Raw genomic sequence first — 13,123 nt, 5'->3', positions numbered from 1 at the left:
GCACAGTTTTAGTATAGAGGTTCCTCAAATGAATAGAGCTACCATATGACCCAGCAATCTCTCTTCTGGTATATGCCCCCAAAATTGAAAATATTTATCCATAAAGATATATGCACCCCTACATTCATTGCAGCGTTATTCACAATAGCCAAGACATGGAAACAACCTAAGTGACCTTCAACAGATGATTGGGTAAAGAAAATGTGATACACACACACACACACACACACACACACACGACACACACGCAATGAAATACTACTAAGCCATAAAAATGATGACATATTACCATTTGCAACAACATAAATGGAACTTGAGAATATCATGCTAAGTGAAGTAAGTCAGACAGAAAAGGACAGGAACCATGATTTCATCCGTATGTGGGATATAAAACAGAAAGCAAACAAAACAAACAAACTCAGACATAGACAACAGTATGGTGGTCACCAGAGGGAAAGGGGAAGAAGGGGGGGATGAAGAGGGTAAAGGGGGTCAAACATATGGTGACAGAAAGATATTAGATCTTAGGTGGTGAGCACACAATGCAATATACAGGTGACGTACTATAGAACTGTGCATTTGAAATTTGTTATTAACAAATGTTACCTGCCAGAAGTTAATTTTTTACAAAGCATACGTTTGTTTGTATGCCAGTTAAGAAAGTTAGCACTCTCCTTGACAAGAGTAGAAGAGGCCCTTAGGCCTCATGACCTCCTCCGTGGCTTTTTCCACTTCTGGTCATACATCCAAAAGAACTGAAAGTTGGGACTCAAACAGAGATTTGTAAACCTGTGTTCATGGCAGCATTATTCACAACAGCCAAAGGTGTCAACAACTCAAATGTCTGTCAGTGGATGAATGGACACACAAAATGGGGTGTATGCATAAAATGGAGTATTATTCAGTCTTAAAAAAGGAAATTCTGACACATGCTACATGAATGAACCTTGAGATCATTATGCTGAGTGAAATAAGTCATACACAAACGGTCATATATATGATTCCACTAATATGATGTAGGTAGAGTGATCGAATTCAGAGACAGAGAGTAGAACATTTCCAGGGGCCGAGGGCAGTGGGGAATGGGAAGTTATTGTTTATAGGTAGTTTCAGCTCGAGATGAACAGAAAGTAGTGGACATGGATAGCAATGATAGTTGTATAGAGTGAATATACTTAATCCTACTGAGTCGTACATTTAAAAATAGTTAAAATTATAAATTTTGTATCATGTATACTCTACCACAAAAATTTTTTTGATATGAAAAAAGCATATACTGCATCCTGTAAGATGGGATCCTATCTCAAGAGCATTATCACCCAACTGCCCCCCGCACTGAGCGTTTGGAAGGCCCCTTCCATTAGGCCGGCTGCGTCCAGGCGAAAGTGGTATGTGGTAAAAACCAGTGAGGTCCATGGGCGTGAGCCCCCTGCCACATGAACAAACCCATACAGTGCCATGTTGGGGCTCAACATTGATCTTGGTTGTTGGCAGATTAGGCATTGACATCATTGGCGACCAGGTCAGCCTTTGGGAAAGGAAGCCAATGTGTGGGGCCCATGTGTGGCCTCCATCCCTGGCACCATAGCAGTTTAGCCCACAGATTCCTTGAACAAACACCGAGGTGCCAAGGGGAGAGCCCGGCCAAGCACCTAATTTTCATTGACTGCTTTTGTTCCTGAGCATTGCTCACACTTTCCTGTTTCTATGTCTCATAACTCAGAGATTTAAATGTGTTGGATGGATGTTAATACATTACAGTGAGTATCCTTACTGAGCTCAGATTCACTTTCCTGAACTTCTGCAGTATGGGCCCATCTCAGAGGTCAGCCCAAGAGGGTGTCAAGACTGAGAATGCTCCAGCCCCTGTGGACCTTACCAAGGGCCCCTGCATTCACCTGCTGTTGAAACGAGCAGCTCTCGCAGCCTCACCAGATGGTCCCACTGGGCTTCCTTTCCGGAGAAAACCTTGGCTACCATGGGGTCTCAGTTCTCAGGTCCATCAGCTGAGCCCTGCTTCCCTCTGCTTCCTCTGGCACTGAAGCAGCTACTGTGTATGGCTTGTAGCTCTGATTGATTTGTCCTCACCCCTTTGTCCTTTGGGGATCGTGTAGAAATATCTCAACTGAATATCTGATAGTCTATAGGGTTTTTAGTTTTGCCATCTAACTAGTTTTTATGTGGGGATTCACAGAAATTCAAAATGTATGCCGCCACAGCATTCGTATTTCCAAAATCCCTTTCCCCTTGCTTTTAACTGCTCCCCCGCCCCCAACTGGTCATCATCATTTTCGCTGTTGTATTCAACTGGTGTTTGAGTGGATTTGCCTTCATGGCTCCCAATTCCCTTGCTCATCCTTCCATCTCACTCCTTTCGAGTTCAATTTTCTTCTTCAGTACTTCTCTCAGTAAGAACCTGTTAGTAATAAATGTTTATAGGCTTCACCTGTAAGTATCTTCCCTCCACCCCCGCTCTCAGTTTATAGCTTAGCTGATTATATCATTCTAGATGAAACTATTGTTCCATGGCCTTCTGGCTTCTAGAGTAGAATTTCATAAGTCTGTTGTTATCTGTCCCTTTGTAGATAATGATTTTTAAATTCTACAGTGTAAAATTTTTTGCCAGCTGGTAACAAGGTGAGCACTGAGAGGCAAAAATAAGAATAGCAAAAAAGGACAAAGGCATTTTAAATGGCAAGGAGGTCAACAAGCATTAGGTATGAGCAGCAGCCAGACACGGGTCCTGCAATGGCCCCACATGGAGATGTAGTAGCAGGAACTCTCACTCTGAGGAATCCCCACCTGAGCCCCACTCCTGTGGGCACAAGGGCCCCTCTGGCCTCCAGGGAGCTAAGCCAAGAGGCTATTCCAATGGTCTTCTTGGTGTTTCTCAAAATCCTGCCCCAACTTCATGCCACAAAAAGAGCCACAATATTCTCCCTGAATACCGAGAGGAAGCAGTTTAGGGGCTAAATGAGCATACAACACCCACTCCCACCTCCCCACCCCTCCATCTCCTCCGAAGAGCTCAGCCCACCCTCCTTCCAGTGGCCTGTGAGGCCCCTATACTCCGCACGTGCGCTCTCCACCCTCACCCCCACATCCTTCTACCCCTCACAGTGCTCCGGATCAGGCCCCAAGCCCCTACTGAAGTCTTTAATTTCCTGAACAAGCACTGTCCTGCCCAGGGCCTTTATTTGCTGTCCTTCAAGTCTGAAGCTGTCTCCACCCACCACTCCCCACCCCTCTACTTAAGCCTTGGCATGGATGGTCCCTTCTCAGGAAAGTCTCAGCTCATATGTACGTTTCCTCCTCAATGAGGCCTCCCCCATCCAACCTAAAAATACATGCCCACCCAAACACCCATCAGCTCTGAGGAGCACTGTTCATTCTTCTCATTATTTCCCCCATTAATCTTCTACTTGTCCTCTGTGAGGGTGAGCCGCCCAAGGGTCATGTTCACTATTACATCCCCATGACATGTAGACTATCTACGGTCAAGTAGACTCCCAGCTGAAGGATGGTGGGTGAATCTAGCATTGACTGTCTGCTCCCTCCCAAATCCCCACTAAAATGACAGTAAAGGGATTTTTTAAGGCCTAAACCCACAAGGACAAAGAGAACTGAAGAGGACAAGCCGCATTTTGGAACCAGAAACTGATGTACAAGTGGCAATTCTCTTAGCAAGAGGAAGCTTCTTAGAGGTTCCTACGTGGTAAGGCGGCCCTGGCGAGCCTGATCACTCCATGGGAAAGTCCTAGGCTCAGGGAGACTCCATTTGGAGCTATTACAGGATAGAAGCAGAGTTTGGGGATCGAAGAGACTTTCAAACACCATCTCCACCACTCACTCACTTTCAATCAGATAGAACACTCTGATTCCAGCCCATTCAGTTCCAACATCTAACCCGGGTAATAGCCCTGTCCTCTCAGGGTTGTTCTGAGACCACGGTATTGGAGTGCCTGACCCAGGGTAAGTACACCAATGGCCATTTAAGCACCAGGTAATGGGCTGGGGGTGACCTTGGCCCAGGTCAGGCACCTCAGCCCCACCACAGTGGTCCACCCTAGGACAGAGCTGAAAATGGCATCACCCAGCAGGAGACCTGAGCTTTGTAGCTGAAGCCATCCAAAGCCACTCTAGTCCCCGCAGCCAGACTCCCATGCCCCACAGGTCCTGGCATTTCCCCTTCCCTACCAAGCAGTGAGAGCCTCCCTGGGAAGTCAGCTGGCCCTTTGAGAACAAGGGATCAAGGGCTTTCTAAAGCCCTGGGAAGATACTACAATCAGGAGCTATATTTAACCTGCTCTACTACTTAAGGCCCTCCTGCAACAGACCCCTGGTCAGGCTTCTGGGACCAACTTCTCATCCTGCTTAGGGCTGGACTTCAGGGCTACCTCCCACCCTCGCCTCATTCCTATGCCAACGCTGCTGGGAGACTCCTTTACACCAGCATCTCTTGCAGCTTATACTCTAGGATTTGTTCTGCTTCTCCATAAAGGAATGTTGGAGCGGGTCAGAGAACAGGACAGTAGGATGACAGCCCTATAGGGAACTTACTAGGGGCCAGGATAATGCTCCTTAAATCACTGCCTTACCTGGTATTGGCTTTGTTGTAGCTTTTCAGATCAAAGGCTGAGAGTAGCCAGGGAACTGAGCAGACCCAGGGAAATGAGTCCGTCACTGAGATCTCCTGCCCTTTCCAGGCTCATGGTCTACCCACTCCAATCAACACACTGACAATTTCTAGGGGGAGGGCCAATCCCAGAAGAAAGGTGGCCATAGTGACTTCTGTCAGTCTGGACACTATGAAGGAATTTTAATCACAAAACTCTTGTCATAACCTAAAACATGTCATATGATGTCCCCATATACAATGTATTTTTGTCATTTCATTCATACCCAAAATATATTTACATCAGACACTTGGGAGAAACCTATTATGTTAAAAGTAACAGACACTTTCATTAGATCAAGAAGGAATCAACCACAAGGATGTCACGTAAATTGCTTATTTATTAGCATTCCAACTGCAAAATAATGGCTTCCAGTAAATATGATGAACTGCAAGGAAATGACAGAACAAGATGAGGTTCGGATGCGTGAACGGTGGGTCCTTATTTCTTCCACTCATTCTTGTCGTAGTCCCACTTGGCAGAGAAGCCCTGGATCGGGCTGACCTTCATGTCGAGCATCCTCTTGGTCTGCTTGGCCACCCACTCCTCTTCAAAGGTGTGCGGGATGGGGCCATACACTACAGTCCAAAACAATCTCATGAGACAACACTGTCCTGACTAGTCATTTCTAAGCCAATGTGCTCTATGGGTTAGGTCTTCCCCAACACACTGGCAACCAGGTCAGTGAAGTCACCTGTCACTCAACACCCACGCAAATGCACTGGTTTTGAATTCTGGGCACTGAGAACTCCTGATAATTCAACTATTCCTTTATTTATAAGTTAGCAAGTATAAATATACTTAAGCTAAAATCAGAATGTCTTCTCTATAGGATATAAATAGGACCTATAGGTTAGCAATGAGCAGAGAGTCAAAGACATGGGCATAGGCCTATTAACTGTTGTCTATAGTCAAACCACAACAAATTACACCTACTCAGAATGGGAAGATATCTATTCTGCCTGGAAAGACAGAACCCAGGAGAGGTAGCTAGAATGTGTTAGGGAACTGATGTTAGAGTGGGCAGGCAACCCCAGCACTAAGGGGAAACTGTTAATTCTGAAGACCCAGAATTCTGGTTGAGATAAACCAGAATTTTAAACAGCTGAAATAGCCCTTCAACGAGTAAGAGTTCTCTTCTCTTTGATCAAATCTTCACTACATCTTCTTCTGATAACTGCCTAGTGAGCAGACAAACGTCTACTGAAAATGTATGCTGTGCAAACTGGTAAGTAGCTCATTACTAAGCAGCTATGGCCCACCATGAATAAATGATTCTGGCTTGTACAACTTGAGTTCACACAAGCCAATTTCACACACCTGGTCAACAATCCTGGCTAGATCCCAGAATAGAGTCCCTGTCCTATGAAAGCCACCCCACAGCCCACTCCTGGGCACTCAAAGATGGAGCTGTGCTGGCTAAAGCCAGGTGTTATGTGATTGAGGGCTTTTTACCTGAGAGTCACTCCAGGCACATGGTCCCTTCTCGCCTCTCTACTCACCATAGTGCTTCTCCCAGATCAGAATGAGAGCGGTGAAGCCAATGAAGAACATGGCAGTGCCCACAATCGTCTTCCACTCATTCGTGCTCCTGTTCATTTCAGCAAAGCTCTCATTGAACTTAATGCGATACACTGGAAGCAGAAAGAACAGCTGTTTGCAGGAATAACAACCACAGGGACCAACCACTCCCTCGTCCGTAGCGCTCCATCATTTCTCACCACAACACCACAGAGGCATGAACACGGCATTGAGAATACAATAGAGGCCTGCAGCAGTAAAATGCTCACGCACATGCTCGCGGGTGCACACATTCTCATACATGCACATAGGAATGAAGGAGATAATGGAGGTTGTTTTGAGCAAAAAAAAGTTTTTAAATTTTAAAAATGGAATTCTTTCTTCTCTAAATCACAGTGTAAGGGTCAATTTAATCACATATTTTCATACCTCCTTCATACGTGACAATGTTTTGCTGATCTCCTATCAATAATTTACAGTAAACTCAGTCTCACCCAGCAGAGGCACTCAGAAGCTGCATCCACACGCTACACACTCGACTGACCCACACTCAGCTGCTCTGCGTCCAGGTTCCTGTTCCTTCCCAGGGGCCAATGCCCCATAAACACAAAAGGGCCTGGGCAGAAGTCCACCAACTGAGCAAAGAAAGTGGGCCCTAGAGCAGCCCCACAGAAACACAATACACTGACCCTCCCATGCACTCTGGTCTCTAGGCAGCACCCCAGCACTCACAGTAAACATGCTTTCACACGGTGTGCCTGATTTTCCTTCAATACCCACATTCAACTTTTTCATCAATAGAGAGGCTGCTCCAGGGGCTCTTCTCCTTCTCTTTCAAGGCCTTCTGGCTGGCGGAAAGATTCTTGACATGGGCCACATCAGGCAAGGGATAGTCACGCCGGTCAACATAACTTGGGAGAGCATAGTCTTCACTCTTCACGACACTCCCTAAAAAACACATTGGCTAAATGTCAGAAAATTCACATAGGTTCGGAGTTTCAAAACAAAGTAGTACTTCTAAAAACCGAAATACGCACATGTTTGCACCCCCTGAAAAGCTCGGTCATGCAGACACTGTTCAAACAGCTGAAAGACTGTCATGTGGAACAGGGAGTGGGCTTGTCCTGTGTGGCCCAGACAGCAGAATGAGGATGGTAGGTAGACAGCTAACAGCAGCACTTTTCATCACTGCCAAACAGAAACCTGCCAGGAGCAACTGCTCACAGAGGCAGCAATTCCCGCTACTAACACTATTCACGCAGAGGTCAGACAAGGGCTCTAGGGGTTTCCTGCCCTGGACCGAGACTGAACTAAATGAAGGCCCTTCTGCAAGTGACTTGAACTAATAAGGAAGAACAAAAACAATATAAAACTCATAAAAGAAATAAGTTCAAAGCTCAGAAACAAAGTCATATGAAAAGATGGTTACTATATCTGTTTATCATAGCAATAATAATGACAACAATAACAACAACGACCTATGTCCAAGAGAGGATGAAGTTAGCTAGCTCCTTAGAAACATGTACTATAGAGCCATTTGTTCCGTCTGTTCAACAAATGTTTACCTGCTATATGCTAAGCATGGTTCTAGACATCTGGGATAATTAGTGAACAAAGCAGATTCCTACCTACCGGTGACTACATGCTAGCACTAGGAAACAAACAAACATCGCAGATGTATAAATTACAGTATGTTAAGAAATGAGCTTCTGGAAAAAAAGAACAGTAAAAGGGAATAGGGGTACACATAAGGCAGGAAAACACATTAAAACAGTACAGAGAAAGAGGTAGACCCGTGTGCTCAAAATGGAAAAACAATCATGTACTTATCAAGTCACAAAATATCGAGGTTGTTTTTTTTAAAAAAAAATGTAAATCATGTGTATATACTCACATGTACATATAACTAAAGACACAAAACTCTAGGCAAATTAAACTTGAGTTGTTATCAAGGAAAAACAAGAGGATGAAATGGGGATTTCTGCTCAAGTAGAAATTTTAGTTCCTTAAAATGCATACCCATATATTACTCCAGTAAATGTAAATAGGAAAAAGGTTCAGACAACAGGAAAAAAAAGAAATAATTTAATTTTTAATTAAGGCTTCCCACTGATAAAAGCTGTTTTTTCAATTTCCATCCAGCAACTGCAAAAAAACTTTATGATCCAAACTGGTACAGAGGTATGACGTCCTGCAAAAATGCTTCACCTCTATTAGTTTGGTCCCAATGATTAAAATCTACCAAATCATGTTACTAGTGAAATAAAACATTCAGCCTCAAGCAAAGTCGTATCAATTCTCTAGATACTTATCTTTGCCATGCAAATGACTGGAACACTTAGATATCTATACTCGACCTTAACCCAAAAAGATTTGAGGTGAAAATGGCTAGAATTATTTTCCAATTTTAAATTCTACAATTCTATTATAATAAGTAAACTAAAAATAATGGTTATACATTGGCACACAGCTTACACATGAATCATCAAAAATAGATGTAAATTGGGGTGATGAGAATGTTCTAAAATTGATTGTGATTATTATGGTACAACTCAAAGACTATACTAAAAAACCACTGAAGTGTACACTTTAAAAAGGTGAATGTGTTATGTGAATTTCATCTCAACAAAACTTATTATAAAGATGTATAGTCATGCACCACATTACAATGTACAATGTTTCAGTCAACGATGAACCACATTTCTAACAGTGGTCCCATAAAATTATAGTGGAAATGAAAAATTTCTAATACCTAGTGATGTCAGAGCCATTAAACACTATAGCAATTGTTCACGTTTGTGGTGATGTTGGTGTACACAAACCCACTGCACTGCTAGTCATATGAAAGTTCAGTAAATGGAATTATGTGCCGTACACAATACTTAATAAATGACTGTGATTAATTTATGTATTTACTATACTTTTGTCATTATTTTAGAAAGTACTCTTTCTACCTACAAAAAAAGTTTGCTGTAAGAACAGTGTGCCATGCTATACCAGCAGCAGCCTCACGCATCCCATGCTTACTCAGTCTCTTGATTGCATTTACTCTTGTACTTCATTTAATCTCGTTTTGTGTAGCAATATGGTATACAGGCTTGTAGCCTAGGAGCAAAACGCTACACCACAGAGCCTAGGGGTGTAGTAGGCTATAGTATCCAGCTTTGTGGAAGTACACTCTATGACAAAATTGGCCAATGACACCTTTGCCAGAATGTATCCCAGTTGTTAAGTGGCACATGACTATAAATGCTTGTAACCTCGGAACACTCTTAGGCATAACACTGTATCTTCTAGAACAACAACTAATTCATGATCTCAGAGCTCCCAGGGGTTCTTTAGCACATTAGGCTTGGTCCCCCAGCAAATGCGGGTGGGAGAGCAAGGTCAACATACCAAACTTTCCTTTGAAAAAGAGAGAAAAAGCAAAGATTTTGCATTCTAGTGAATGTTTTATTGTTTCTATCCTCAACCTAGATGGATTTTTGGCTGAGCCTCTGTTGAGGACATGTGGTGAATTTGAGCTCCCCTCACAGTCAGATGTGTCACCTCATAAATATCCAAAGTAACAGTGGCAGCTACCAATGGCACTCCATAGTGTTACCATTTTATGTGAAGGACAGGTTCGTGTATTCATGTATCGCTTGTATAATTAAAAGTTAAAAATTAAAGAACAAGACTTGTCTAAGAAACTGAGGTTTTCTCCATCTGCCTATTATGTGCTGGAGATGCAGCCATGAATAAGACAGGAGAGGTCCCTGGCCTCAAAAAGCCTGCACTCTAGAGGCAGAGACAGACAATATTCAAACACAGACACAAAACCAACAGTACGTTAGTGCTCTAAGAAACAACAGGGCAGGGTGATGATGTAGGATGGAGCATCTTCAGCACAGGAGGTCAGAAAAAGCTATTCTACCGTAACTGATATATGTTAAGGAATAAAATACTGTACCACTGGTTTCTGGGACTGTGAGCAAACAGGGAGGGCTAGTTGGGTTGTATGCTTTTTGAGTATGATGTGAAGAGATCAGAAAGACCAACTGCAATTCTTACTCTAGACATGAGAAGCCACTGGAGGGTTTTAAGAAAGGACCTGCTCTTACTTTCTCTGCCAAAAACAATATCTAAGAGCAAGTCATGGTCAATACTACTATAAGCAACAGAAGCTAGCTTCCTATAAAAGAGCAAAATGACCAAAGGAACATGAAGGATCTTTGGGGGTGATGGAAACATTGTATGTTCTGACTACATTCATTGTTATACACCAAGCTTACCAAAATCCAAAGAACGTTACACCTAGAAAAGATAACTTTTACTTTCCGTAAATTGTACCTCAAACTAACAAAAAGCTAAGTAAAACTATTAGCAAAGCCAAAACGGAAATAAAATGGAATCCTGTAAGTGACTCTGTAGGCTTTTAACGAGGAAGTGTTGTTTTCCCATATTAAACAATTTATTACATATTCATTTAAATAACAGGTATTTCGATACTTTCACTAAAATGATGTCTTAGAGTCTATGTCCACAGTGTTATCCTGGACAATGGATTATAGAGAAATTTAAAACAGTACCACCAATTAAAGGACACCAATTTCAAAGGAAAATTCACACATAAAGCTGTTTAGGTAATAGTGGTCACTGGTTACTGAGCCCCTAGATACATAAAGCTTGCTCTCCAAGTTCATCATCCATCACTCAAGCTTTGCACTTGACCCCTCAATAACACACCCTGCCATGCTGATTTGCATTTTTAACTTTTGTTTACTTTCCCTCTGTCTAGAATGCCAATCCTCTCTTGAACATGAGGTTAAAACTTACTAGTCCTTTAGCAAAGCAAAGCCTTTCCTCCAGAACCCTCCCCTCGACTCTAGGCCAGGCTAAATGCTTCTCCTCAGGAGCCATCTATTACTGAACCACTGTTTTCATGTATCTGTCCCTCCCCAAATTACACACGTTCTTGTGGAAAGATTCCCTATCTCATACTGTTTTTATTCTCAGTGCCTGACAGTGTCTAACACAGAGAAGATGCTTGATAAACGCAGAACTAAACTTGCTATGTGCCAAGCACTGAACTAAGCTCTTTACATGTATATTTTAAGTTAGAAAACAGATTCTTAAATTTAAATAACTAGTACATGACAGAAAGGAGATTAAACCCAGCTCAGGCTAGGAAGTCGAAGCACATTCTCTTCCATTGCCCTAATAGTGTAAATGGTATTCAAGATAAGTGGGTTGGGACTTTGTTTTTTTGTGGGGGAGGGGAGAGAGATCATTAAAGTCAAGTATAATGGAGAATATCTCTTGAAAAGGATGAAACGAACTTGAAAAAATGGGAAAGGAAGAAAATATCAGTACAAGTAAAGATCTAGACTAGTATTTAATATGATTCATAAATAATCTTTACTCTAGAACTACAACCCATTAAAATATTTATCCCTTCCCTAAAGTCCTTCAACAGCAGAATCAAGATCTTAGACATCTGTGTTTGAAACTCCAGCACAGGGCCTTACACAAAGTGGGAGCAAAATGAAATTAGCTCAGCCTACTTAAAAGAAAAGTTACACTTACCGTGTGCTCGTACACACGCCGAGGTGGAAATTGCTCGCTTGCCAATTAGGTTAAATACTCTGGTAGCCAACATTCTGAAAGATAAAAACACACACCTTTACGAATGAGGGCAAATACCTATCAGGAATGATCCTTTTTGCCCCAGTGAATTCTAGAAGTCAGTGCAATTCTTTTATTTTCTTCTCCCCAAAATAAGTGACCCATTCTTCACTATTGACTCTGAATTCACAAAATAATCTAGGATGAAGATTTTCTTTGCAGTAAGCCCGACTTTATGAAAATTCATTATAAAACAAATACCACACTTTATACATACTTCGATTAGTAGGAAATGGGCTTTCTTAAAAAACAAGGGGAAAATTTTTTAATAGAGACTGAAAAATGTAGAAAGGTAAAACACTGTGCTGCCATGATAGGCTCCAATGTTTGGAGGGAAAAGATAACAGCTCACAGGAACTGTAGCATGCACTGCATTCAATTGAGTTATTTGGTTAAAAATCTAATATGTGTGCATAGCATTGGAAGGGGAAATTAATCAGGGGAAAAGGCTGAAATTATGGTCCTGATCCAATTACAATCCCTGCGAACAATGCATGACCTGGATGACCCACGACTTCCCCGGACCCTTCCAGATTCAGGCCCATCCTCTCTTCTTAATTGGACCGTTCAGGACTGTGGACGATGAATAGGTTCCCCAACACATTCAGAAAATACCCCAATTAGTGCAGCATAAACAGATGCATGACGTCAGAGCTAAACTCGCTTCGTCTCGCTTTTCTCCCCAAGCCTGGCCCGCTGGCGAGGAAGCAGAACGCCTCTCCCAGAGCCCGTTAAACCCGGGGCGGTCGCGCATCACCCTTTGAAAGGGTCAGGGGCGAGGCTGCAGCGTAGGCCCCGGTGCTGCCTCCTCGAAGGCTAGCAAGACGACCTGCCTCTTGAGCCAACGCCCTTCACCAGCGGGCGCTCCAAGGTCAGAACCCGAAACCAGACCGCGGTCACATCAGGGCAGGTGGAGCCTGGCGGGACGCTTCTGGGCGGCACACAAACCGCTACCCGGCGGCTCCCGAGTCTGAAGCCCCCAAGAGCCGCCCTCAATGTCACCAGGGTCTGAGGCCCCACCGCCCCTTCTTGCAGGCGCCGGGCCGCCGGCACTGAGGATATCACCCGGGCCCCCAACCTCCCGGGCCTCCCAGGGGCGCGGGCCAGGGGCCGACCGCCTTACCTTCCGCCCCCGCCGGCGCCGCAGCCTCGCTCGATATGCCCGCCACGACCTCCCTCTACACCCCGGCTCCTCGCGACCGGAAGAGAGCGAGGCTGCGCCGCGGGGCACCACGGGATCTAGGAGGACTCCGCCCCTG

At 43.7% G+C, this 13,123-nt stretch overlaps 1 protein-coding gene and 1 pseudogene across 1 annotated transcript; one reads left to right on the top strand and one right to left on the bottom strand.

Moving 5' to 3' along the window:
* Window positions 1–640: 640 nt before the first annotated feature.
* LOC118611567 lies at window positions 641–728 on the top strand (annotated as a pseudogene).
* A 4,270-nt stretch (window positions 729–4,998) lies between these two features.
* LOC107502351 lies at window positions 4,999–13,115 on the bottom strand. The gene is made up of 5 exons (XM_016129473.2): window positions 12,988–13,115; window positions 11,766–11,839; window positions 6,978–7,145; window positions 6,179–6,310; window positions 4,999–5,254 (listed from the first exon to the last, which is right to left on the bottom strand). Exons 2-5 carry the CDS (start codon window positions 11,836–11,838, stop codon window positions 5,118–5,120), a joined length of 510 nt encoding a protein of 169 aa, XP_015984959.2. The 5' UTR covers window position 11,839; window positions 12,988–13,115; the 3' UTR covers window positions 4,999–5,117.
* Window positions 13,116–13,123: the final 8 nt, after the last annotated feature.

The sequence above is a fragment of the Rousettus aegyptiacus genome, unplaced genomic scaffold (genome assembly GCF_014176215.1).
Source record: "Rousettus aegyptiacus isolate mRouAeg1 unplaced genomic scaffold, mRouAeg1.p scaffold_m13_p_14, whole genome shotgun sequence".
Classification (NCBI taxonomy): domain Eukaryota; kingdom Metazoa; phylum Chordata; class Mammalia; order Chiroptera; family Pteropodidae; genus Rousettus; species Rousettus aegyptiacus.
The sequence above is the reverse complement of the archived record's forward strand: the minus strand, read 5'-3'. Positions and strand labels throughout refer to the sequence as shown.

Excerpts from the sequence above, each read along its gene's own strand:
- LOC107502351 (XM_016129473.2), bottom strand. The coding sequence starts at position 11,838 with ATGTTGGCTACCAGAGTATTTAACCTAATTGGCAAGCGAGCAATTTCC. Across the intron at positions 6,311-6,977 it reads TATTGATGAAAAAGTTGAAT|TGTATCGCATTAAGTTCAAT; the intron begins GTGGGTATTGAA and ends TTCTGCTTCCAG. Across the intron at positions 5,255-6,178 it reads GATCTGGGAGAAGCACTATG|TGTATGGCCCCATCCCGCAC; the intron begins GTGAGTAGAGAG and ends TTTGGACTGTAG.